This window comes from Mirounga angustirostris, unplaced genomic scaffold (genome assembly GCF_029215605.1).
Source record: "Mirounga angustirostris isolate CCGP_5_RB_7025 unplaced genomic scaffold, mMirAng1.0.hap1 SCAF_8, whole genome shotgun sequence".
Taxonomy (NCBI): domain Eukaryota; kingdom Metazoa; phylum Chordata; class Mammalia; order Carnivora; family Phocidae; genus Mirounga; species Mirounga angustirostris.
The window spans coordinates 134,004,416-134,029,876 of NW_026991716.1; the positions used below are offsets into that span (position 1 = coordinate 134,004,416).

Below are 25,461 nucleotides of genomic sequence, written 5' to 3' on the forward strand. Positions count from 1 at the left end.
AAACACTATTCACTGTATGGTCTTTTCAAAATATTGAGGCTTATTCTTGGTTGTCTGTAACAATGAGCTCTCCAGAGCCTTAGTGGGGAAAAGTATTAACCCCAGTAGGTGTCAAGGTAAATACTGTGGCTCAAACGAGTGACCCCCAAAGGCCTTCCCACAGGCTTATGGCATCTGTTTTTGACTTATAATGTTGAAACTTGTGCTTCTGATTGTTGTCTGCTAAGAAAATGTAGCTCTACTTGATTAATGGCCTGATATTGGAAATCATCTTAGGGTAATTAGGGGCATGCCATAGAAGAATTTCCCCAAAAAGAGACTCTGAATTTTGCTTCTTCAAATAAGGCTGCATGGGCAAAAGTGTCATGAAAGAGATATTTCCATGGCTGGAGTGCATTGTCTTTGGGTTTTTCTTGAGCAATACCATTTTTTTTTAGCCTGGTCAACATGGTAGATGCCTATTTCAATAGGGTAGTACATGATCTAATATTTTGATCAACCAGGACAAAAGGGGTAGGAGGTGGATGGTGGGAGAGGAATATCTTAATCTCTGCAGGTGGATTTCTGGAGCTACAATTTTGGTTTTCTTTTTGTTTCCCACATGTGCTGCCATTCTGTGCCCACAGATAATTAGCATTAATGATGTCACTAGCCATGCAGGTCTGATTATGAAATTAGCTACTCTGCCCAGTATCTGATTTGGCAAATCAACCAGGCACATTGTGTGCCAAAATACGACATAGGAGAAGAGATCCAAAAACAATTTGCAAGTTGAAGATGAAGACATCCAATTTATAATCCCTGGATTTAGATGGCACTTCATATTCTGATTCCAACACCAACAAAAAAATATCTAATCATGAGTTGCTTTAAAATTTAAAGTATCAGGGTTTTAACAGGTTACTGCATTTCCTGTTTAGGTGTATTTGTTATGTTTTCCTATAAACTCAGTGGCATCAGTTTTTCTTCTCGCTCATAACCTTTTAGCAACATTTATGAAAAAATAGCTTTTTTTAAAAAAATGGTGAAACCGATGTTAACAATTGGCAGAAACTTCTCTCCAGCTCTTTTATTAATAGCTTTTGAAACACGGTGTTCCTGATAAAATGATTGGAAAAGGAAGGACTTTTCAGATGAGAAACTAGGTAGCATGCAAGGACTCACTGTGTGGAAGGTTCGGATGGGGTTGAGGTAGCTCTCATTGGGGGCGTTGCCAAGTTTGGAAAGCACAGCCAGAAGTCCCTCTGCGTGGGCCGACTGGCTCCAGTGGAAGCGCTGCAAGTTGCACAAATGGGCGACGATGTGGATGGCTGCGGTCGAGGAGCTGACATCAGACATGTGCCATATGGATTTCTTCCTTTATGGCTACTCAGAAACACAATGCCTCTATGGTCAAGTTTCTCTGTTCTGGTTTTTGTAATCTCCAAAGAGTGACTTATTTGTGCATCTTTCACACTGTGCTGAATGGAGTGGATTGACTAGTTCTAAAGGTATGCTGGGATTCGCCACATCTATTTTAATTATTTGAAGAAATAAAGTAAATCTCAATTCCCCTTAATTTAATTATAAACACATGCTCACTCTGCAAGTGGAATAGGTATCAGGACGCCACAACATAATTATATACATGTTCCATTATATATATATAACTCCATATTTTATATAGAACACATTCTGTTTTATATATATGTATATAGATCCATATTTTATATCTTATATAATATGTTTTCCAAGCAATCACAGAGCATTATTCTAGAGTACTGTATATCATATACATGGACATCTGTGCATATGACACATATGATAGATACCAGGGAAGAGTTTTTGTTCTCTTTCAAACGTTATACTTTCTATTCTTCCTTTATATATTTCACTGTATATGTATATTCGCTCCTACACATATACACAATATCTTTGCATGTGTTATTCCTTGAGGATAGAAATAAGTTAGTATTTATAGAATTAATCCTCTCCGTATATTCTGAAGAGGAAAACTCAGCTTTCTAATTCTGAGAATTGGTGATGTCTAAATTCTAAATGAAGAGAACAAGCTCAGGAACACAGCATAACTTAGCCTGAGGAGACTGTGTCCAATGCCACGCTTTTCTGTCTTGTAAAATCTGTGGGGAAGCAAGCAGTCACAACATCCAGACAAGGACCTCCTCCTGATGCTTTACCTGCAAATGAAAGCCCTATTGGGTGACCCGTTGATACCAGCCATCGGGATCAGATTCGAGTGTGAAATGAGAATTCATTACCCAGGGTGTAGATAACTTCCCATTTGATACCTTTTTTCCCCCCTTCACCATGGAAAGAAGCAGTGACTACTACTATTATACAGTCTCTACACATTGTAGGCAAATTCTGGAATCCTCCATGGCTGTACATTGTGGGTTGAGGTGCTGGGAGTTGAAAGAAAAAGGAACAGCGAAACTTCTGAGAATATTGGTGGCATTTTGGTCCCTGTGGTCCTAATAGCAAACTTATTTAGAAATACCATCTGCTGTTTAGCTTTACTCTCTGTCCCCTGAGTTTCTTTGATCAGAGCCATTCCCTTTTCTGCCCTGCAAAGTTGTTTTCATGCTTTAAGACCCAACTCAAAAGTTGTTTTCTATCAAAGTTGTTTTCAATTCCATAGGCACCAATGACACCAATGATACAGCAATGATTTAATTATAACATTTACCAGACGTTACTGTTATGAGTATTTATTTACATCTATGTTGCCCAGTGGACTCTCATGCCTCAAGATTTATTCATCTTGTAACCTCAACACTTGGCACATTGCTTACTACCAGTATATACTTAATAAGAATTTGCTGAGAGACAATGAGCTTACAGAAAGAGAAAGCGTCAGGAGGTTGTCTGCAGATGCAACATTGTTGGAGTGGTGTTTTCCCTGTTAATACATTTTTTTTTTTTTTGCACATTTTCTTGCACCCTTTAAGTTAGAAATCAATTCGAATATGCTTTTGGTTAAAGCTTACCTAAAAAGGCAAAGCATGATGCTATTTCCGGGTCCATGATGTGGACTATCTCCTTATGGGTATGGCACGGGTAGCGCCAAAAAGGCATTGTATTGCTTCCTTATGTTCCATTTGTCAATAAATGTGGCCGTGTCTAGGAAGGGGCTGCCTTGTTTAGTCTCAGCATCCATAAAGCTAGAAAAGTTTGTCTAGTAGCCATGTCTCCCAATATGCAATATATAAAATGGAAACTATTTGCTAAATTGAACACAAACATGTTCAGCAGTATTCTTAATTGCTGTTTTCTTTCTTTCTTTTTTTTTTTTTTTAAGATTTTATTTATTTATTTGAGACAGAGAATGAGAGACAGAGAGCATGAGAGGGAGGAGGGTCAGAGGGAGAAGCAGACTCCCTGCCGAGCAGGGAGCCCGATGTGGGACTCGATCCCGGGACTCCAGGATCATGACCTGAGCCGAAGGCAGTCGCTTAACCAACTGAGCCACCCAGGCGCCCCTTAATTGCTGTTTTCTGATAATTTTATTAAAGGTTTTTTTTAAAAGGTCGTATTTCTCATAGCTAACAGATACTGAATACTTAACTATACTCCAAACAATGTTATAAATGCTTTGGGCATATTATCTCACTTAATACTCAGTAAGACTTATTAGTCTTATTGCCATTTGACAGACCAGTATTCAAAAAGTTATGGTGCTTGTAGTCCATTAATGGCAAAAGTGGGATAAACCCTGTTTGCCTGAGTCCAGAGCCCCATTTTTGACCTTTAAGTTATATTGCTTCTTTTCACTGATGAGTAATTGTTATACTTTACTGAAAACTAATTTCTCCTGTGGGCTTAGCTAAAACTCTTTGAATGGTTCACTTGAGTCTTTAGAATCAAATAGCTCCTAAGACCAATTACAGCCTTTGGAATCCTCGTTGCAGGTGGGTGGAAACTCACCTTTTACTCTCTGCCCCTTTACCCTTACCCCTCTGCCTCTGGCTGTCCCCAGTTCTCCTCCATGGACTAAAGCTCACCAGACAGAGCAGAGCTGTTCCCAATTTACAGATGTAGATACTGAGCTTCAAGCCAAATTAAGTGACATCATTTCCAATCCTATAATGCACCGGTGTTGGCCAGAAAGGAAGTACAGGATAGATTCCGTGTCTTATATTCTGCATTTCATTGCATTCTCCTCCTGTGTAAGGAGTTGTTGATCACAATCTATTTTCTATTAGATTGATTTCCACGTGAGAATTTGACACTGTTAAACTAGATTTAAGTACATTTATTGAATGAGCAAGGATATTGAACTACTTATTTATTCTTATTGCCAGGTCTCCCTTAACAGAGCTGAAGAAACTTATGAAGTAGTATAAGAAAACCCAAGATGCTTTTTAAGAGGTAGCTCCTGAGGGGATATGTTGAAAACTACTCTTCTCAGCTTTTTCTCTTTTCATGTAGTTTAAAATTCATGCCTGTTATGTTCCTTTGCTTCAACGGCCTCCATTTTGTTTTCTTTTTTATAGGTAATAAGGTAACAAGTAGACTATCTAATTTTGTTTATCTCAGGAATTCTCAGAAGGAAAACTACTTGTGCCCATTTGGTTTGTCTAAACGTTTTATTTCCTCTGAGGGCTGACCCTAATTTTGTTGTGATCTTGGCTTCGAACTAAAGGTATCCCACCCACCAACTCCATGGCTGCTGGGACTTGGTAGATTCCCAGGGAGAAACAGATTTTCTGTTTTTTCAGACATTATATGTTCTATTCTTCCCTTTACAGACTTCAGTTATTTTATTTTATTATTTTTAAAGATTATTTATTTATTTGAGAGAGAGATTGGGAGAGAGAGAGAGAAGCAAACGGAGAGAGAATCTCAAGCTGACTCCACCCAAACGCCAGGCTAAAAGTTGCTATAACTGGGTCTTTCCACAATCCTATTTTCTCACCAAAGTACTTCTACAGTTAAAAGAGAGCAGCAGTCTTGGACAAACCACAAATGCACATTTAATTGGTGTGTGAACTTCAGAGTTCAAACAAGGAGCTTTTATTGAACAGTGAACAAAAAAATCATAAAGGCTACAATTAGAGCCAGTTGCCCTGAGAAAGTTTCTTTTCCTTCTTTCTTTCCTTCTTTTTATTTTTCAGGAGATCAAAGAAAGCATAATTGAAGGAGAACCTTGGAAGGGCGGTCAGTTCTTGCTATCTTTCTGCCTGCCTGTCAGTGATAACAGTCATTTTGGAGTTAGTCACCTCCTAATTAAGCAGCCTTCAGAAATAAGGACCCAGGGACAAATCCTGGCATCTACAGCCAGAGCCTGGCCCTCAAACTTTTAGGTGTGCGGTCTGATTTCCGCAGGAATGCACAGTGACTATGGCGCCCTGTGCACGCCACTCATTTGTAAATCACATTCAATTATGCTAGACAGGATGGGGCAGACAGCCTCCTTGGAGGTCCCAATGCCTTTGGCAGCACTGGATTAGTAGCAATCCTTTAGGGACCTGGTCCTGAAGCATCTGGGCCTCTGGGGCGGTTCTCTCTCCAGCGGTCTCCAAGTCTTTCTATTGAGTCTCTTCTTCTGAGCTCGCTCCTCTCAACCTGTCTCTTATGCTTATTGAGCTTTGTAAGCTAATTTTAGCAACTCATCAGTAGCTGTGCATGGGTAATTGTTACCCCCCTGGAGCCAAGCAGATGTAAGCCGCCTGGGTCACTATTCACAGCCCCCTTTGAAGGAAGCTTCGGCTCACGGTACGACTATTCAGTTGGAGGGATTTTAAGGTGCACTGTGGACCACAGAGTCCAAAAAGATCCACATTCATAAGAATGAAGGGGCTGTGAAACTGGGATTTTTATACCACTGGGGTTATAGGTCCCTGAAAATGATTTATTAGTGGTTGAAGAATGTTCCAGCAGCTCTTATCATAGGCAGGCAAGAGGGAAGGCAGGAAGCCAGAAGAAGAGTTTCTGTCACTGCATTTTCGGTGATGCCCTTGATTATAGATACCATTGTTTGTCTCACCCCTCCTCCCCAGCCTACTTCCACCAGGCTCTAATTACATCCTTTAATGATTTGACCAATTAAAGCCTGCAGTTCAACTTAGAGAGGAACCGATGAGAAATTAGGGGCTGGCACGCAAACTTCGATGTGGATGCACTTCTTCCAAGGTTACACACCTCTATTAAGCCAGTCGGCTATTTGAAAAGCAGCATAATGGGCGATGCTAATAAAATAAGCACGGGGACATTTTCAGCGGCTCCCAAGTGAATATACCAGAAGGACAAAATGTGAAAAGCAAAGGGATATCTATGAAACCAGGGCTTAGCATTTTTTTTTCTTCTAAAAGCGCAGTTGCCAGCCGCATTTCTTAGTTAGTGTGAAATGTAATAATTGCTATGTCAGGGTTTGGGAGAAGCAGAGAGCTCTCTCCCCCACCCTCCTGCCTCTGCCGGGAATGGAAACAGCCCCGTGCTGCTGGTTGCCATGGTGGTGGGGGGATGAGTGCTTTGCTCTCAGAAGCAGCCTGACCCCGCGAGGGGGAGCCCGGGGACGTTTGGGAGCCCCGCAAAGCAGTGGGGGTTCAAGCAGAAGAGGCCCCGAGGGGATATTTGATTCTCTCCAGGGAGGGAAGGAGGGAAAAAGAGCATCCTGCTTCCTCCTGTTGCAGCAGAATGTGAATTTATCTTGGACAACTGGCATCATTTTGAAACTCTTCCCTGCCCACACCCTGTGTTTCCTCCCTTCTCCCCCCCCCCCCCCCCCCCGACCCAGCTGCTGCTGGGTCCCTGAACAACTCTGCGCTGTCTTGTACCTTTCCCACAAATTCCCCCAATCCCTTTTCTGGCTGGCTGACTCCTGCTTATCCTCAGGTTTGACCAAATTTGTTGAGGACCTATTATGTGCCAGGGGCTGGGAAAGCCAAGCCAGATAAGGCACAGCTCAGCCCCTGAGGCGATTGGAGTCTGGAGACATTTTAGTCTGTAGTAGGAGGTGTGACTGAGGCCGAGGCCAGCAGGAGAGGTGGGCTGACAGCTTAGACCCAGAGGGTCAGGGGGAGTAGGCCAGGCAAGGAGCCCCAGATATGGCAACTTCTTATCCACTGAGGAAGGAGAGGAAGAGCATGTAACACAAAGGGGATAACAGGAGCAAAGGTACAGACTACTCAGGGACCCCATGGCTGGGCATTGCCGGGGGCGGGGGGTAGCAAGGGGGTATGGAGAGAAATGAGAGTGGAGGAGGGGGCAGGGCTCACTGAACGGAGCCCACCGGCCATGCTAAACTTGGAGGTGATTCTCTTTGCAATGGTGGCAAGTGGATGACCCCGTGGTCCGTGGAATCCAAGAGACGTCCTGACAACTAGTCTGCACATCTAGAGATGAATAGATTGTATTCTTGTTCTTTTAATTTCATAGAAGAAAAAGCATAAAAAACTTATCTGAGATCACAGGACCAGTCAGTAACAGGGGAATAAAATAATTTGGTTGCCTGGTTCTAGTCAATTGCTGTCCCTGCTAAATTATCACTGCCTGTAGTACTTTCAGGTTATAGCCTCTCTTAGGGTATCTCGCACATGGGGGACGTTCAATACACATCACTGATGCATTTATCCTATTGATCTAGGATTACACAGAAAGAAATATACATACCCAAAGCTTAAGGATGAAGTAATTGCATAACATATTTTCCTTTATTTTTTTGCTTCCTTTTCTGATGTGTTTTGATGCTGTGGGTTTTTTTTTGGTTCCTTCTCTCTTTCTCCTAGAGTTTAGTTCTGTCTTAAACCTATTGTATAGTGATAATATCTTTCCTGCCTTTTTACTATATTTTATCTCCTCTTTTAATGCAGGAATTAAAGATTCTTAGGATTTTAAAGGAAACCTAGAGAATCCTCGAATTCCTTCTCTGAAGAGCCTTCCAAGGAGCAGTCTGAACTCCACTCTGACGCCACCCACGACAGGGTACTCCGTATTCTCAGGGATCCTCATTCCAATTTTAGATAATTTTGAAGGTCTGGAAGACTTCCATATCTGAGCTGAAATCTGCTTCCCTGAGTCTTCATTCCTTCATGCGTTCAACTCATACATCAAAGGTTTTTGGCCCCTCTGTGGACGACAGCCCTAAGTAGGCCTTGGACATAAAGATGCATTAGCTTGTTCTTTGCCCTCCATACCTTGGCTGGTTTTCTCTAGGACATGATGTCTTTTTACCCTTATTTCTTAACAAACTACAAAGACCTTTTGCAAACATTTCCTGGATTGGTTTAATCTGGCAATGAGGACAATCGATGGGGAAATCTCCTCACTTGTCTCACCGCACACCCGAAGTTGTGTTAATTGGCACTCAGGCACTGTCTATCATGTCTTGTTGCTTAATTAAACCCACATTTGTTTTGAGTGTTCTTTTTACTCTGCTATTTTTTATGCATGAAAGGATAAAAACAAATGAGGAAAACATTTTATAGTTAAATTAGTTTGAGGGAAACAGTCCTGAACCATAACTCTTTATTGTGCAGATAGCCTTTCATTTCAGTGTATTTGTTGTCCAACAAAACCACAAACGAGTTGGTTATTGCTCAGCTTCTTTTCTTCCTCATCAGAGTTTAGCCTTGGCCCTGGATGCTACTTTTTATTGTATTTCTCTTGAATTCTCTTGTCTTCTTATTCAAAAAATAACAATAACACTTTATATGCTCTAAAGCTTCATATCTTTTCAAGGTCCTTTTATATCCACTAGCTCAATACTATTCGGAACCCTGTTCACCTGATCTTCCTTTTATTTTTTCTTTTACTGCCTATGATACAATTTTCCCACGACTGTGAATGAGATTTTGAGTATAGGTGAGTTTTATTTCCAATGTGAATCATATCGAATAGCACGGTATTCATTTTGCAAGTAGGTATTTATTGTTGTCTTCTCAACAAGCTTAAGTGCTCACAAATGACAATGGAGTTTCATAAACTTTTCCCTGACAAATTGAAGGCTTTGTAGGGAAGACTGCATGAGTCTACGTTAGAAATTTAAAAATCCATTTATAGAAGGTTTCTGGGGTCTAATGGAAGGCAAAGATCTATTTAAGGTGAGCCCTTGGTGGAGGGGGGAACTAAAACAAAATTATCAAGTTAAACATTAGGTTTTGTAAAATGCACTGGGTGATGAATAAGAAGCACTTACTTGCATTAACGGCTATCCCATAGGCGACCAGTTTGTGGAATTTGAGGTTTTTGTCTAATTGCCTCCTCCATGGTCCTCTGCAGCACTGGAGTAACAGAAAATAAAAGTCTTGTTTGAGGAAAAATCGTAGCAAAGACAGCATCCTCAGAGCTAAGAGAGCAGGACTCAGGTTCTGCCTCTATCTACACTCCTGAAGATGGGATGATGGGGCACAGAAGTTAGTGGTCTTTAATTAGTCCAAGCAGGCAAAATCAAACGGTTATTACTGGCTTTGCTGACATTTCAGCTCAATAAAAGTGAAGGAGATAGTATAGTTCCCTGACTATTAAGTCCAAATTCTAGAATAAACTTGCTAATCTCCATGCCTCAACTAGTTTAGGAAATGAAGATGGAAACCGTCATCCTCATGGATGTGGTTTAAGTAGTCTCTAAAGCATTCCTTATTACACAAAGGCACTATATTCATCTGCCTCTAAATATTCATAAAATTATGATGATGATTATATAGTAAATTATTTCATCTAGCTAGGGTTATTGACATTCTCATTTTTCTGTATGGCGCATTACTCAGTTCAACAGGAAACACAGTACCCAACACAGTGAGGTCAATATAATTAGGAAATGTCCCGTTATATCTGGTAGGGGTTAAAGTCTACATAATGAAATCTGTGCACTGTGGTTGTGCATTCCTGGGTTGAGAGCTCAGAAAGATGTGTCCTTAGTGGCATTTGGCTCAACTGCTTATTTGTCTCCTTTCAATTAGAAGTGGTAACAGTTCAAACTGCTATAATACTTCCATCTTTGTGAGTCAGGTCAATTCTATTAGCCATCTTTATCCAACGGAGCAAACATATAAGGGAAAGGCTGAGCAATAGCTCCAATGTCATGTAGGGAGTGAACAGCAAGAACAAAAGTCACACCGGATGTACCGATTTCTTTCTTTCTTTTTTTTTTTTTAAAGATTTTATTTATTTATTCATGAGAGACAGAGAGAGAGAGAGGCAGAGGGAGAAGCAGGCTCCCAAGGAGCAGGGAGCCCGATGTGGGACTCGATCCCAGGACCCTGGGATCATGACCTGAGCCGAAGGCAGACGCTTAACCATCTGAGCCACCCAGGTGCCCCGGATGTACCGATTTCTGATTTTTAGTTTTAGCCACTGTGTTCTCTCTTACAAAGAAACAAACTTCAATTCAAACAGGATTATTAGGAATTTCACAGTAAAGTACATCTTTGTCTTCCATGGCACTTATAATAGGATATGACAATGGAAATTATTTCAAATATTTTAGTACTTACGGTACTTGTCCCTCTCATGAATGAAATAAGGTTTCGACTGATTGGTAATAGAATTAGCATGCAGTTAAAATTCAGGCAGACTGCAGACGCTCTCGCCCAAGCCAGCGTTGACTGTCCATATATAAAGACATAGGAGAGAGATGCAGTGAGAGTAAGGAAACTGGGGAAAATAGAATGTTTTCCAAAATGATATTGTGTAGTCACCAACTCTACTTACACCCAGAATAACTCGCGTGTAAAGGAAAGACTCTTCCTCTTCATACCAATAGAATGTGTCGATAAACAGATATAAATTCACTCCCAGCCATGAGAGCTAGTGTTGAATGAAAAGAGACCAATCAATACTATCTTCAATCTTTTATTCTGTTCAAAATCACTTGGGGTTCTTCTTTTAAAGTGAAATGAAGAGCTTCTCAATATTAATCAGACTTACTCTATACTTATTTCTCATAGATTAGTTTTTAACAGTGATTACAATGTTAATAAATTGTTAACTTTATAAAAAAGATTTTAAACACATATGGGTATACTTTAAGGAATTTAATGAAAGGTATAAAAACCTTCCTAATCAACATTGCTCTAGTGTTTTAAATCAATGATGGCAAAAGGAGAAATCTTTAAAAACAACTCAGAAAGTACTCTAGAAAATTTCCAATTTCATAGTCTAATTCAAAGACTTCATTTGATTTAGAGAAACATTCATACATTATGCAAGAACAGACTACTTGACTTTAAAAATAATTAAAAATGAACTCAATCGAAAAACAACTTTACATGATTCTGTAAGGGTAAATTAAATGTATCTACTGAATGTTTTCTAACAAGTTTTAGTCTTTTACCAAAGTAATACTTCAAGCTATTTAGCGTACCTATACAAATTATCTTAAAAATTAAAGACTGTTTAATATATATATTTAAACTTGAATAACAAAAATGATACTTACTACTAATATGATGGAGAGACTCTCATTCAAAATCCAGCACCCCATTGTGACAGATTTGCTCTTTTGCTGTCAGCAAATTATTTCCTTCATTCACCTGAGCCTGGATGCTGTATCCTTATTAAGGGCTTCCCTGCTAAATTATTTTGTCTTTTTGTCTTAGGAAGCACCTACTGGGAGCAGCTCTCGAGGAATTTCTAATTAAGGACTTCTTGCCAAAGGCATATCACCAGGCTGACATGCCTCATGACCTGGGTGAATACAAGGCAAGTCTCTGTCTAATGATTCTCTTCTTCAAAGATTTCTTAAGAAAAGAAAGCTCGTTTTATTAAATTATCCTCATGTACTTTATACCCCATTCATTTTCTACATGATTGCAGTCAAGATGATAATAAGTCTTTATGTAAATTTGAGAAATAACCTCATTGCCGAAGGTCGGGTATAGCAAAACACTTCACTTGAACTTTTCCTACTTTATTTTCTCTACTTCTTTACTCTCCCCACCCCTTAAAAAAAATCCTTTATGGAAGATATAGAATGGTGGTAAATAAACATGAATTAAGCAGTTTTTCAGAAGATGGTGAAGAAAAACGAAACAGATCTTTGAGTATGACTCTAAAGAATAAAATAGATGATATTTGTGGGATTGATAGAATAAATGCTATTTCCCCCCCAATCCCACTTGGTGCATTCATGAAGTAGATGAGACTATCCTTTTATCTTAGTGATTCCAGGAGGGGCTGTGCATGAGCCTGGCCATTCTATGGTTTTGTGTTCCATACAAGAACTATGACTTCTTTGGTAGACAAAGTTGTCCCAATGGAAGCAATTTACTGGTTAGTCCTGGCCCAAGTATTTCATTTAACAATTTCATATAATTAAGATGAAAATAGGAGGAGATTTGAATCATATAAACATTTGCCCAAGCTTCTGTTTCTTTATGTGATGAATCTAGTTGTCCTACAAGAATTAAAAAAAATTTAAACCTGGTAGGAACATTAATTTGATATTCATTGACCTAAATAATAGTAATAATAATCCTAGATTTTAAATAAATAATCCAGGCACTAGGTTAAGAAATTTTTGAGTATTGTCCAATTAAGTCATACATTAACTCCATGAGGTAAGTATTAAAAGCTCCATTACACACATGTAGAAAGAGGCCCAGTGAAGTAACTTACAGTAGAAGCAGTTGGGACTTGAATTTGGTTCTCTCTGAATTGAGCATCTTTATTGTTAACCACTACCTTACACTGTGTTTTTTTTTTATTAAATACTAATATATGAATTTGTGCATCAAACATACTTAAGTACAGATAGTAATCTCATTCCTATAAATTGGACATATTTAAGCAATAGGAATTCCTTTAATTTAATTTATTAATTAGAAATAAATAAGTTATTATATGTGGTTAAGTATGATGTATTTTAACATGTATTTACACATGTATTTTAACATAACGATAATGAATTATAGAAAAATGAAAATGACCCATATGATCCAGTAATTCTACTGCTGCATATATTTACCCAAAGAAAATAAGAACACTAATTTGAAAGGATAGATGTACCCCTATGTTTACTGCAACATTATTTACAATATAGAAACAATGTAAGTGTCCATCTATGAAGAATGGATAAAGAAGATGTGGTACACACCCCCCAACACACATACTCACACACAATGGAATATTAGTCAGTCATAAAAAAGAATGAGATCTTGCCATGTGTGACAAATGGATGGACCTAGAGAGTATTATGCTAAGTGAGATAAGCCAGACAAAGAAAGACAAATACCATATAATTTCATGTATATGTGGAATCTAAAAAACAAAGCAAACAAACAGAAACAGACTCATAAATACACAGAACAAACAGGTGGTTGCCGGGTAGGGGGCTGGATAGGGGATGGATGAAATAGATAAAGGAGATTAAGAGATACAAACTTCCAGTTATAGAATAAAGAAATCATGGGGGTGAAAAGTAAGGCATAGGGAATATAGTCAATAATACTGTAGTAACTTTGTATGGTGACAGATAGTACCTACACTTACCATGGTGAGCTTTGTGTAATGTATGTGATTGTCAAATCACAAAGTTGTGCACCTGAAACAAATGTAACATTTTCTACCAACTGTCCTTCAATAATAAAGATTAAAAAAATTAATACATAGGTTATCTTATTGTATGAACCAAGTTTTTTATCTTCTCTGTAAAAAGACGCCTTTGGAATCTTGGGTTCTTCAGACACAGGAGAGGAATTGCCCTTCTCGGGTTGGCTAATTCTTAGTGAGAGCAAACAACTTAAACAGGGACACATCTTTGGTATGCAAACAACCCATCTAGAGCCCATGCCCGCCTAGCTACCTCCTTTATCAAGCTCTCTCTCACTTACCAACCCGATATTGTCTCTGCCCTAAGTCACCCCAGGACCAGGGACTGGACAACTAGGGACCAACCTTTCAGTCCAAAGCCTATTGAAATTCTTCAAACTATCCAATCCCAAGCTTGTTCAGCTTGCTCACCCCGCATTGCCCATGTCTTCCCAAAAAAACAGCACAATAGAGACTCTGGCCCATGCTCTCCCTCTTGCTCCTCCTCCTCCTCACTGATCCTACTGCTTGCCCTCGTGGCCCTGCATGGTGTGATGCACCCCCTTGTCTTGGGAACTAGAAGTGATAAACTCTTCTTTCAAGGCAGATGTCTGTATGTCTGCCAGCTTACCATACTCGATTGAAACAAACCCCAGGTACATTTTAAAACGCCTGTATTTCTAAGCATCTTGAACTTCAGAGTCACAGATTAAGCGTTTTGATGAATGGATGAGTTTTCTACATGTCATCTGGCTCTGACTGTTGTTACCTCTTTTGAGTCTGTTTCTCCATTTGTCTGCTAGGGCTAATTATAATATCTACCTCATAGAGCCTATCTTGTTGCTTCTTCACCTCCAGGTCCCCTAACCGACACTTGGACACCCACACTCATAAACACATTCACACACAGTCACACTTACAGAAGATGATGCCTGTCTGGGTGGGATAAGTCTTAGATTTACCGGTAAAAATCTAGCAAATTTGCTTCTCTTTAGAAAAAGATACCATTCTTGAAGATTTTTTCCCCCCAGAAATATATAAAAGTACAGATATTTTGGCAGCATTAACCTGAGGTTAGAGTGCACTTAGTGAAATATTTTCAGTAGCCTGTTTAATAGTGAACAATATAAAGTTGTAAAGTCTTCATGTTCATTTCTTTAAGCCAATAATCTTCCATGATGAAATGATTTGTTATTTCTGAAGTGTTTAGGATTTACATATCTTAGAGGCCTTATTCAGTTGGGTTATAAAAATTAATTCAGAGAGAATACATCTAGAATTTTATACTATCTTGTCTATTTTAGATTCAATAAGTGTAAGGAAGCCTGGAACTTTCCAGCCTTCTGTACTCTTCATACAGTGCTACAAATGAGACGCATATATTGCGGAATAATAATGTGTAGTCACATTTTTTTTTGTTAATTGCTTAGAATGTTGCTAGTGCTACTGTAAAAATAAAATGTAAAGGTTTAGGTTTAAAAACGCATTTTTCCATGCTCCATTCTTATTTGTAAAATGCCATGTGTTTTATTCCTCATTTGAATATGTAAAGACACGTTGTGTTAAAGTGTAGCTATTATTCATTTATAGCACACAAAAATGGCTCACGGTTGTATTATAAGAGCATAACTCATGACTTTACTTCAGCATTTTTCTTCAGACATTTTATTTTTGTAGAACTTGCAATGATATTTAGTTTACTCATATAAAAAATATGTGAACTTCAAATTATATTCAAATCCATTCAGAGCTCAACACTTTTGTGCAACTGATGTACATATCTTTTCATCTCAACTTTTCTATTTTCACATTTAAGAATAATCTCATGATACCACTGGTTGGTTTACAATATTGGAATCAGATTTCATAAGACTGAAGATATCTTATACCACACACCTAAGTCCAATTTCATTCAGCCTCTGGGCTCCTTCCCGGAAGCTCTCATTTTGGATAAATAAGACATTGTGGTTGCTCTCATTATTTTTAACTTACCTGGGGAAAGTTTGGGGATGCTGATCATGCCCCAAAGGTCTGCCTCAGTTTTTACTTCAATGAAGGAATCCATACAAATTACAATTTAAGTCAAGACTATCTGAATCACTTCCCCAGAATCAGGGCCAAGTTAATAGGGTTGCATATAAAGAGAGTGGAAATTATACAAAATCTACTAAAATGACATAAATGCTCAGAATTAGTCTCACCTAGTTGTTTTCATTGTTAATAAGTAGTGCCCATTTCATTTCTCAGAATTTTCTCAGAACAAACAAAGTAAAGTTTGCATTGTTCATTTCCAAGGCAGATACAATCTTTCTAATTAAATGAGTACACTCATTGGTTCTTCCAGTTCACCACAAAAGATGATGTGGTTTTTTTCCCTTGTAAAGATCACCAATGACAAACTAGTTTAATGGAAAAAGTAGGAGGGGAACAGAACAAATATGTTTACAAAGGCAGGTTAATTGCTTGTATGTATGAACACAAATTCTACACTGCTCCCACACTATGTTCCAGGACTGGATTTGCTCTATTATATTTTTAGTCCTTTTTAGTTTCTTAGTTAAACAGTTGACCCAACAAAAAACCACTTTGATCCTCCAGGGCAAGACTGATCATCTGGTGACTTTTGCTGTTGCATCCCTGTAGATCTAAGCTCCCTGTAGATAGAGCAGAGCACTTACAGTATAAAAATAGCATTGCCAAATTTTCCTCTTCTAAGTGCTCAACATGTTTTTTGCCTTTCCTCCAAGCAAAGTAAACATGTAAGTATTAAAGTGAAAAAGATGAACAAAATAAAGAATAAAATACAAACACCTATCATCTCAAATCCTTACATGGTTGTTTTGAGGACCAGTTGTTGTGATAACTATGTAATTATATGAGACAAATTCCATGTGAGATAAATTCCATTTTTTAAAGGAAAAGCAGAATCAAAGAAAAATGAAGTTAATACATTAAAATATATCCAATTTTAAAATAAATTTTAATTAAGAGTATCAACAATACCCCTATCTTTTACTGTGGTATGTATATCATATTTTTATCTCAGAAAACACCGGTGCTCCCTTAACATCATTTTAAAATGCTTTGTATCACAAATTTAGTTAACCTTATCCAGTTCAGGCTTTTTTCCCTACCGATGGCGTAATTCTTTCATTTATGCAATTTCAAATGAATAGTTACTGAGACCACTGCACGTATCACATGATGCTGGGCACAGTGGGCAGAAGAGGTCTGGATTCCATTATTCAGCAGCTTCCACTGTAGTGGGGAGGCAGCAGGTGCACATGCAACATCTGGAGAACCATTGAAGGTGAGTGCATCCGGGAGTGGGAGAGACTGCACACCTGGGCACCACCAAAGCACAAGAGATCTAGGTGAGGATTTATCCCAGAGAGAATGCTCTCTAGAGGTGGATCAAGGTCAAAAGTATATGGTGTGAAGAAGAGAAGGAAGAAGATCAGTTTAAGTTTCTGTGTCTCCCCAAAGGTCAGTTTAATAAGCTCCCCAAACCTCAAACAGCAAACAGAAAGGACTCCTGCCCCCAATCCTATTCCCGTGGTCACTTCTGGTCTGGGCTGCTAAGCCCAGAGGGTTTCTGGGCTTTGTTTGGTTCCCATTCTCCTGCCTTCGTCTTCCTCACTGCTCACATACATTTGCAACACATTGTTTCTTTATATTTATCAAGTCACCTGAAACCCCTCGCAAAGCATTTTGGAGAGCTCCTTCTCACAGGGCACGGATGTTGTATAGCCTTTGGATCGTGGTTCAAAAGAGAGCAGAGGGAATGACTCACGTCTTACCCCAAACTAAGTGGCACAGTTCAAAGTCTCCTGTTTTACCAGTTTAAACATTTTATTTTAGGAATCTCATGAAAGCCAGAATTCTCATGCTTTTTACACATTTTACATTGTGTCCAGCATACACTGGAACTTAGCAGATGTTAAATAAACACAGAATCACATTCACTGCTCTATTTCTTAACACAAAAGAGAATTCTGTACAAATCCCTCTACGGTTACAGTCACAGGATTTTCAAGCAGTAAGGGTTTTTCCTTAGAGTTGAAAAGCAAGAAGGAAGTTTTCCGGTCTCGACAGTGAATCATTTAACTTTGGAGTTCACGAAAATTTAAAGTTTAAGAAGGCTAGTCTAGAAATCCGTTCTTTGCATATTCAAGCTGTTCATCTCTCAAAAGTCAAAGTGGATGCCAGGATTCCATAGATTTCATTTTTCAAGATGAACATTCATATTTGAACATATTTCAAGGCAGATGGTTTACAGTTCATGTATTTGTTGCCATTTTTCTGCCACAACAACTAAATATTGAAGCCATGTATTTGTGATGAGGAGAGCACTTCCAAACCATCTCCCTGCTGCTCTCCCATGCTGCATGCTTGCTGATCCCCCATGTGGAGCAGGGCAGGCTCCGACAAGTCACACAATGAATTACATCCATTTGATTTAATAGACGGAGGCGGCGGGGGGAGTCACATAAAACAAGCTTCCTATAAATAAATATTTCTTGTAACAGCCATGAATTTTCTGGTAGCAAATAAGAAAGCAAATGAACATCTATTGAAATATTTTGTTTCCATGATCCATTTAGACAAGCTGGAAAGTTTACTTTTAAGCCTTCTAGTCCCTGGGAAGGTACTTTGCCCAACTGTGGGAATGTTGCATCCGAGTTCAGAAAAGAATGGGAAGATCAAATAAAGGTTTGGCATCTTCAAAAAATAAAACCAGCAGATGTGAAAATGAAGCTGGAGAAAGCTTGCACATTTGCACTGAAGGATGCCAACAGCATGCAAAATGTTCAGTGGTATCTGCGTTAGGACGAAATGGTTTGCTCTTCATTTGTCATCTCATGCGCCATTTGTTATCATTTTGCTCGACTGCCAATCGTTGCATTATTACAACTTCGAAGACTCATTTTGTTAATAAAAGACCATTAGGAAACTAAGCTAGAAACAGAATTAAAAAAAAAAAAAGGAAAATAAAAGAAAGGAGGTATGTTTGGGGCGTCTGGGTGGCTCAGTCGTTAAGCGTCTGCCTTCGGCTCAGGTCATGATCTCACGGTTCTGGGATCGAGTCCCACATCAGGCTCCCTGCTCAGCGGAGAGTCGGCTTCTCCCTCTCCCACTCCCCCTGCTTGCGTTCCCTCTCTTGCTGTCTCTTTCTCTGTCAAATAAATAAATAAAATCTTTAAAAAAGAAAAAAGAAGAAAGGAGGTATGTTTGCTTGGTACCATGACAAGATTTCTCTGAGTATTCAATAAGCACAAAACAAGAAACTGACAAAATGGGACAAACCTGCTCACCATCCTTATTGTCACCATCATCCAACACACTGGACATGCCCACACAAAAAGACTGAGTGATATATTTTTTAAAGATTTATTTATTTATGAGAGAAAAAGGGAGAGCACGAGTGAGTGGGGGGGGGGTGGGCAGAGAGAGAGAATCTTCAAGCAGACTCCCTGCTAAGTGTGGAGCCTAAGGGGAAGCTCGATCTCATGACCCATGAGATCACAACCTGAGCCGAAACCAAGAGTAGGACACAACTGACAGAGCCACCCAGGTGCCCCTATTGAGTGATATGTTTTAGAGGTGGTTTGCAGAGCCTCATATTTTGAATCAAAATTGCCTAAAATCATAATACTTAATCTTAGGGATAAATTTAGAGCAATATTCTCATTTTACAAAGGAGAAAACAGACGGGGAGATTAGGGACTCATCTAAATGCATATTGCTGATTAATGGAGAAATAGGTCTAGAGCCCAGGATGTTCCAGACCACTGGCTATTTTGTTACATCTCTTCTACATCTCTGTTTTCATATCTTTATAGTTTATGGGAGAGAGATAAAAGAATTAGTAAAAAGCATCTCCTACAAACTCACTTCAGGAGGCTCGATCCTAGAGGATGGAGCCTGGAAGTGCTCACAAGGGGGGTTTAATCACTCTCCAGAAGCCTAGGGAATGGATATTTCCGGAGGGCCTCCCAGGTGCCAGGTATTTCATACATTGTGATACATAATCCCCACAGACCTCTGAGGCAGGTATGATAAAATGTTTTTATAGATGAGGATGATGTGGAGAGGCGGAGACTCAGCAACTATACTAAGATCTAGTTAGCACATATCACGGCTGAGCTGCAAGCCCATTGTGTCTGCCCCTCAGTCCCAATGGTCTGTCTGACCACGTTGCTTTTAAGACAGATGCACAGAGGCATTTCCCAAACCAGCGATGACAACTTCTCCTACGAGCATGAATGCTTCTGCTTTGATTGGCATCCAGAGCTAGAAGGTATTTTATAATGGCCTGGCTGATTAACTTGAACCTTTACAGAAAAAAATGTTATTCAGGACGACTGGAGCCATTAAGCTCTTTCTGCCACAGGTAAGAGAGGATCAGTCATGTAATGCTCACTCTACCCTAGATTTTATGTCAAATTTTAAAAGTTTATACTTAAAATGTAGATTTTCCCAATGGGAGAATACAATTTAATAAGACAATTGTCCTGAATAAATGCCTTGTAGGTAATTTAAAAACAAAAATGCATTTTTCTAATGGCAGTATTTTACCTTTTTTTTTTCCCCATGAAGAGAAAATAAAATAATTGCACAGAATCCACCTTAGAGTGCTTTACGGGAGATGGCTCTTCAAGAACAGTGACCTCCTGCAAGTAAGTTGAAAATCAGTATGTCTGTCTCTTGTTGCTTTGGATGCTAGTTCGACTCCTGCATCCCTCTCCATCCACCCTCCCAGCCAATGAAGGTGTAGTGCTCTGAGCTACAGGTGCTCTAACAGCTACAGCCTCCAACAGCAACTTGTCTATTTTTCAGCTCAAAGTCCCTTCCAGAAGGTGAGGCCAATGGATCCCAAATCACGGCTACACCTTATTTGACTGATTGATACTGGTTGTGAATAACCCCCTCTGTCCTTCGCGTTTTATCCCTTTTTCACATAACTTCAATTTTCCCTCCTTATCTCATTCTGTGTTAGTGGTACAAACTCCTTGCAAATACCTCACCACCTGTTTCCCTAGACAGAGCTAGCTTAGCTATATCCTATTCCACTTATAATTAATATTTCCCTCATTTGCAAAGGCTTTTCTTGGTATGATATCATTATCATAAGAAAGAGGATGTGTTGTCAAGGTGATGAAGGTGGTACAATGTGCAATTTGGCTTTTCTCAAAACCGCTTGGTCAGACTCCCAATTTTGTTCAGATGATTTTGTCAGATGATTGCAAAATACCCCCCAGTATTCTTGACACCTTCTCAATTTTCTGCCTTTCCCTACTGTGTGGGTAGGTCTTGCCTACCTATACATTTCCCCCCTAAGTTTGGTAACTTAATAATTTTTCGAACCAACCTTGATTTTACTTCCACCGGGTTGGATCTCCTCACTAATTGCCAAGCCCTGATGCTCATCCATCACATCTCATGCATTCATGGCTCAACATGACACAAAGGAAAACTGGAGGATGGAAAAGGGAAGAGACTGGGTGCACTGTGAAATTGGAGGAAAAGCTCGAGGGAGAATAAGTTTTGTGGGAAGCTAAATCCACACTGTTCCTGATTATTTTTAGACCATACAGGGTTTGAAGATGGGCAACAAGAAGTAGAGCTTTAGAAGGCTGCAGAAAGGAAAAACACGGCCATTCAGAGAGCAGCATAGGATTGTCTTTAATCCTTTGTCACCTGTCCTCCAGCATACACCTTCATTTGTTCCTTACTTGACAAACGTTATCGAGTGCTGTGTCTCAGGTGTGCTGGGCCCTGGGGTGCCCCGATGAATAGACATAGGCTGATTTCCAGACATCACCATGCAGCAAGCTAGCCATCAGTTGGTGTCACTTGGCTCTGCCCCTGTATCTCAACCTGTCCCCTCCCATGTATTCCAAGTGCCTCCTTATATGCTTTTTTACATTTCACTTGGATTTTTGCAGCAGTTCACTAACCGAGATGTCTGTCTAGAGTTATTTTGCTTTCATCCCATCTCTGCCACCGTAGTGGTTACCTTTCTAAAGCCCAGAATGAATCCTGTTCTAACTCTGTGTCTATGTCTGCAATGACCCCAGTAAAAGCCTGGGCCCAAGCCCCCACTCCAGCTTTACCTCTTCCATTATTCAGCACACCCCATGAGCTGGCGACATGTGAACTCATGAGTACGCCTGTATTTTGCTCCTGCTTTCTGAAACATTCTTCCTTCTCTTTTCTGCCTTGAATGAGTCAGGGTTCTCCAGAGAGACAGAACAAGTGGGACACACATGGTTATTTATTTTAAGGAACTGTCTCATGTGATCATGACCATGTGGGCTAGCAAGTTTGAAATTTGTTGAGTAAGCTGGCAAATCAGGCAAGAGTTGATGTCAAGTCTTGAGTCCAAATTACAGAGGGCAGCAGCCTGGAAATTCTAGTAGGCTTTCTTCTTTCTTTTTCTTCTTTCTTTCTTTCTTTCTTTCTTTCTTTCTTTCTTTCTTTCTTTCTTCTTTCTTTCTTTCTTCTTTCTTCTTTCTTTTTTTCTTTCTTCTTTCTTTCTTTCTTTTTTAAAGATTTTATTTATTTATTTGAAAGAGAGAGTGAGCGAGCATGAGCCTGGGGGGAGGGGCAGAGGGAGAGGAAGAGGGGCAGACTCCCTGCTGAGCAGGGAGCCTGATATGGGGCTTAATTCCAGGACTCCAGGATCGTGACCTGAGCTGAAGGCAGCTGCTTAACCAACTGAGCCACCCAGGTGCCCCTGTAGTAGGGTTTCTACTACTAGAAACATGGCAGTTTTGAGAAGAATTCCTTCTACTGTGAGGATCCTCGGTATTTGCTCTTAATTTCTTCAACTGATTGAATGAGGCCTGACCACATGATGGAGAGTTACCTACTTTACTCCAGGTTTACTGGTATAAATATTAAATACATTTAAAAAATACCTTCACAGCAACATCGGGACTGGTGTTTGATCAAACAACTGGGCGCCATAGCGTAGTCAAGTTGGCACATGAAATCAACCGTCACATGCCTCATAATCTTAACTCCCTTCAATGATTAGTTCCTTTGGCAGGTTTCTTCTCTTGGAATGATTTTTCAGCTGACTGTGGTGAGTACTGAAAGGAGGAGTTGTAGTTCAAGATACAGTATTGCCAGTCGGCAGCAGCAATCTCCTCAGTTTGGGGGATGAGGAGGAGGAGTTCCTTAAGGAGTTTGTCCTGTGTTATGAGCCTTGAACAACAAATTGGAATTCAACCAGGCAGAAAGAGAGGCAAGAGTTTTCCAAGGGGGGGCAGGTAGGGCAGCAGGTGTAAAGCAGAGTCACAAAACCACATGGATGCGAGGGAACTGCATGTACACAGAGGTAAAGGTGAGGACAGGTGACAGGTAAAGGTGAGAACAGAGGTAAAGATGAGGACAGCCACGGGCCAGAGCAGACACTGGGGATGTAGGCCAGGGCCAGATCATTGAGGGCCCTTATTAGTTTCCTAGGGTTGGCTCCGTCTGGAAGCTCTGAGCCTCCCTTCTGTGCCTCTCTCATGGCTTCTGGTGGTTATGGGCACCCTTGGCGTTCCTCGGCTTGGGGATGCATAATCCCAACCTCTGTCTCTGTCTTCATGGGGTCTTCTTTCCCTTGTGTGTCTCTGTGTCTTCTCCTTTTCTGTCTCTTATAATAACACTGGTCATCATATTTAAGGCCTGTCCTAATCCAGAATGATCTCATCCTAAGATCATTTACCTTTATTATATTACTTACCGTACTAAACCTGCAAAGATATTTATTCCAAATAAAGTCTCTTTCTGACATACCAGGTGGACACATCTTTGGGGGGTCACAATTCAACCCACTACAGCTTTGTAGGAAAAATGATAGACTTGGATCTGAATCTCTATTCAGGGATCACAGACTTGGATTCCGGGTAGCTAATGTCAATGAGTCCGGGGCCCAAGGTGCTTGTTGCAACCCACCTCATCTGAAAGGGGAAGCTCTGCTTAGCTCCAGAAGCAACATTATCATATCTTTTTAGTTTTTGGAGAAAAGTGAGATTTCTAGAATTTTTATGAAATCTCCTTACTCTCAAATTTGGAAACAAGTTTAAATTAAAACAAAAAACAGGACTTACATCCCAGTATGAGTGCCAGAAACACATCCATTGGCTGGAAGTGACTCATAGACTGTTAGTCTAGAACTGCCACTGTAGGGGATGATGAGCTGAAATGCAGGGGGACAGGCCCCAGATGGCTGTATTTGAAGATGACCCAGGCATCCGGGTGGAGGTTGGACTAGCGGGGGTTAGCCCAGAAACCAGAAGGCAAAGTAGGAGGCCATTGCAATAGCCCAGGAGAATGTGCTTGAAAGTTAAACCAAAGAGGGAAGCCCTTAATACATTGCCAAGCCCTATATGAACACTCACTGAAGGAATACAGGAATTAATGGCCATTTACAAATTCTAGGACATATGAAATAATAAAACCAAAGGAGGCAGAAATGTTCTCCTATGGACTTAAAATATCAAAGAATTCTTTTCTGTCTCTTTTAGAAACTAGATCTATCAACTAACATTCTGCTTTCATTTTCAAGTGAGAAATATAACTGTATACACAACTAATTAAATTAATATAGCTTATTATGACAAAAATAATTTCTTTTAACTTGGTGGACAGCACCACATTTTATATTAAGCTGCTAATATGATTTCAAAATCAGCCAAGCTTGAAAAATTATTATCTCCAACATTCCCCATGATCAAAGCAACCCCAGTTATAATATTATATTAACCAAGCTAAAAAATAGTATTACAATTTCTAACCTTTCTGAACTGTAATTAGCCATCTAACTATGTATCCAAATTTATTTGATATATTTGCATAGTTAATTAATTATGATTTACTTAAAAGTATTCCATTTGTATAACTTAGCTCTCCTTAGCCCACAAATCAAATTGCCCAGGGATAAATTTAATTTTTAAATATCTTTTTAAAATTGTGTTAAGATATGTTAAGACACAGCAGAAGAAAGTGCTGGAATATATGACTCTTTCTCCCTTAAAAAATAAAAGTTTTAAGAAGAGATGGGGGCTAAGTTTGAGAAACCCAATAACGAAAATGGAAATGATGCATTTGAGGAGCTGTGAAGTCTCCTTCATAACAACAATTGACTAAATAATGAACTGGACAAGATAGTGCGCTTACAAATCACTTAATGCACACCCAGGGAAAAAGCTTTCAAACTTGCAGGATCTATTAGACTTTCTTCAGTGTATTCGAAACTCTGTTCAAGTCTCATGATCTAAAATGCAGCAGAGCATCCCATTGAGCACCTGAGCGCTTCTGTATCATGCTCAAGGTCAAAATATTACAGGATATAGATTAAGGTTTGAAAACCTTTTGAAATACATACAAAGAAATTAAACTGGATGCACATCTACATGAACTCAAGTGTCTAGGTAAAAAAATTCAGTCCATTATTCAGATGTTTACAAATATCAAAATATCTGGATGAAGAAAGCTTCCAAATTTCACCTGCATTTTATAGGCCATGTGAACCTATCTGTACAAGTTTAACATCTGAGACTTCTGGTCAAGGCTGTGACCTTAACAGATGCAGGGGATTCTGTCATTTCTTAAAATGCATAGACATGTTGGCTAAACTATTTTTATTCTATGTGCTGCTGTAGTGAGCACTAGGCTAAACTATTTAAATACTAAGGAATAGACAGCTACGTTTGCGACAAAAACAGAAAACTCCAGGTAGCCAAATAAAGAGGGTGTGAAAAGTGATAGTGGTGAGAGGGGCTTTCTAGGATGAAACTCACCTTTAGACCTATAGGTTAAAGAAGATGCCCACGCCTATCTGAGAGATGATACCAGCATTCCTGTTCATTGGAAGTAGCTGTGAAATCACTCCCTAGTCCATCAGTAGGAATTGAAAAATCTTTGCTTGTAAGCCAGAAAGACAAGCATTCATACTCTACTGTGGAAGGAAACAGGATCACCTTGAGTGTAGGAACC

General features: G+C 39.5%; 1 protein-coding gene across 1 annotated transcript in view; it reads right to left on the reverse strand.

The window, feature by feature from the left end:
- The window catches only part of NOX3 (NADPH oxidase 3), a 56,191-nt gene extending 44,769 nt beyond the window's left edge, over positions 1-11,422 (reverse strand). The window contains exons 1-5 of the mRNA XM_045866175.2: positions 11,378-11,422; positions 10,651-10,746; positions 10,434-10,544; positions 9,137-9,221; positions 1,165-1,310 (exon numbers count right to left, since the gene is read on the reverse strand). Of these exons, the coding sequence (XP_045722131.2) occupies positions 1,165-1,310; positions 9,137-9,221; positions 10,434-10,544; positions 10,651-10,746; positions 11,378-11,422 (483 nt within the window). The remainder of the gene's footprint in view (positions 1-1,164; positions 1,311-9,136; positions 9,222-10,433; positions 10,545-10,650; positions 10,747-11,377) is intronic.
- Between the last annotated feature and the right edge of the window lie 14,039 nt (positions 11,423-25,461).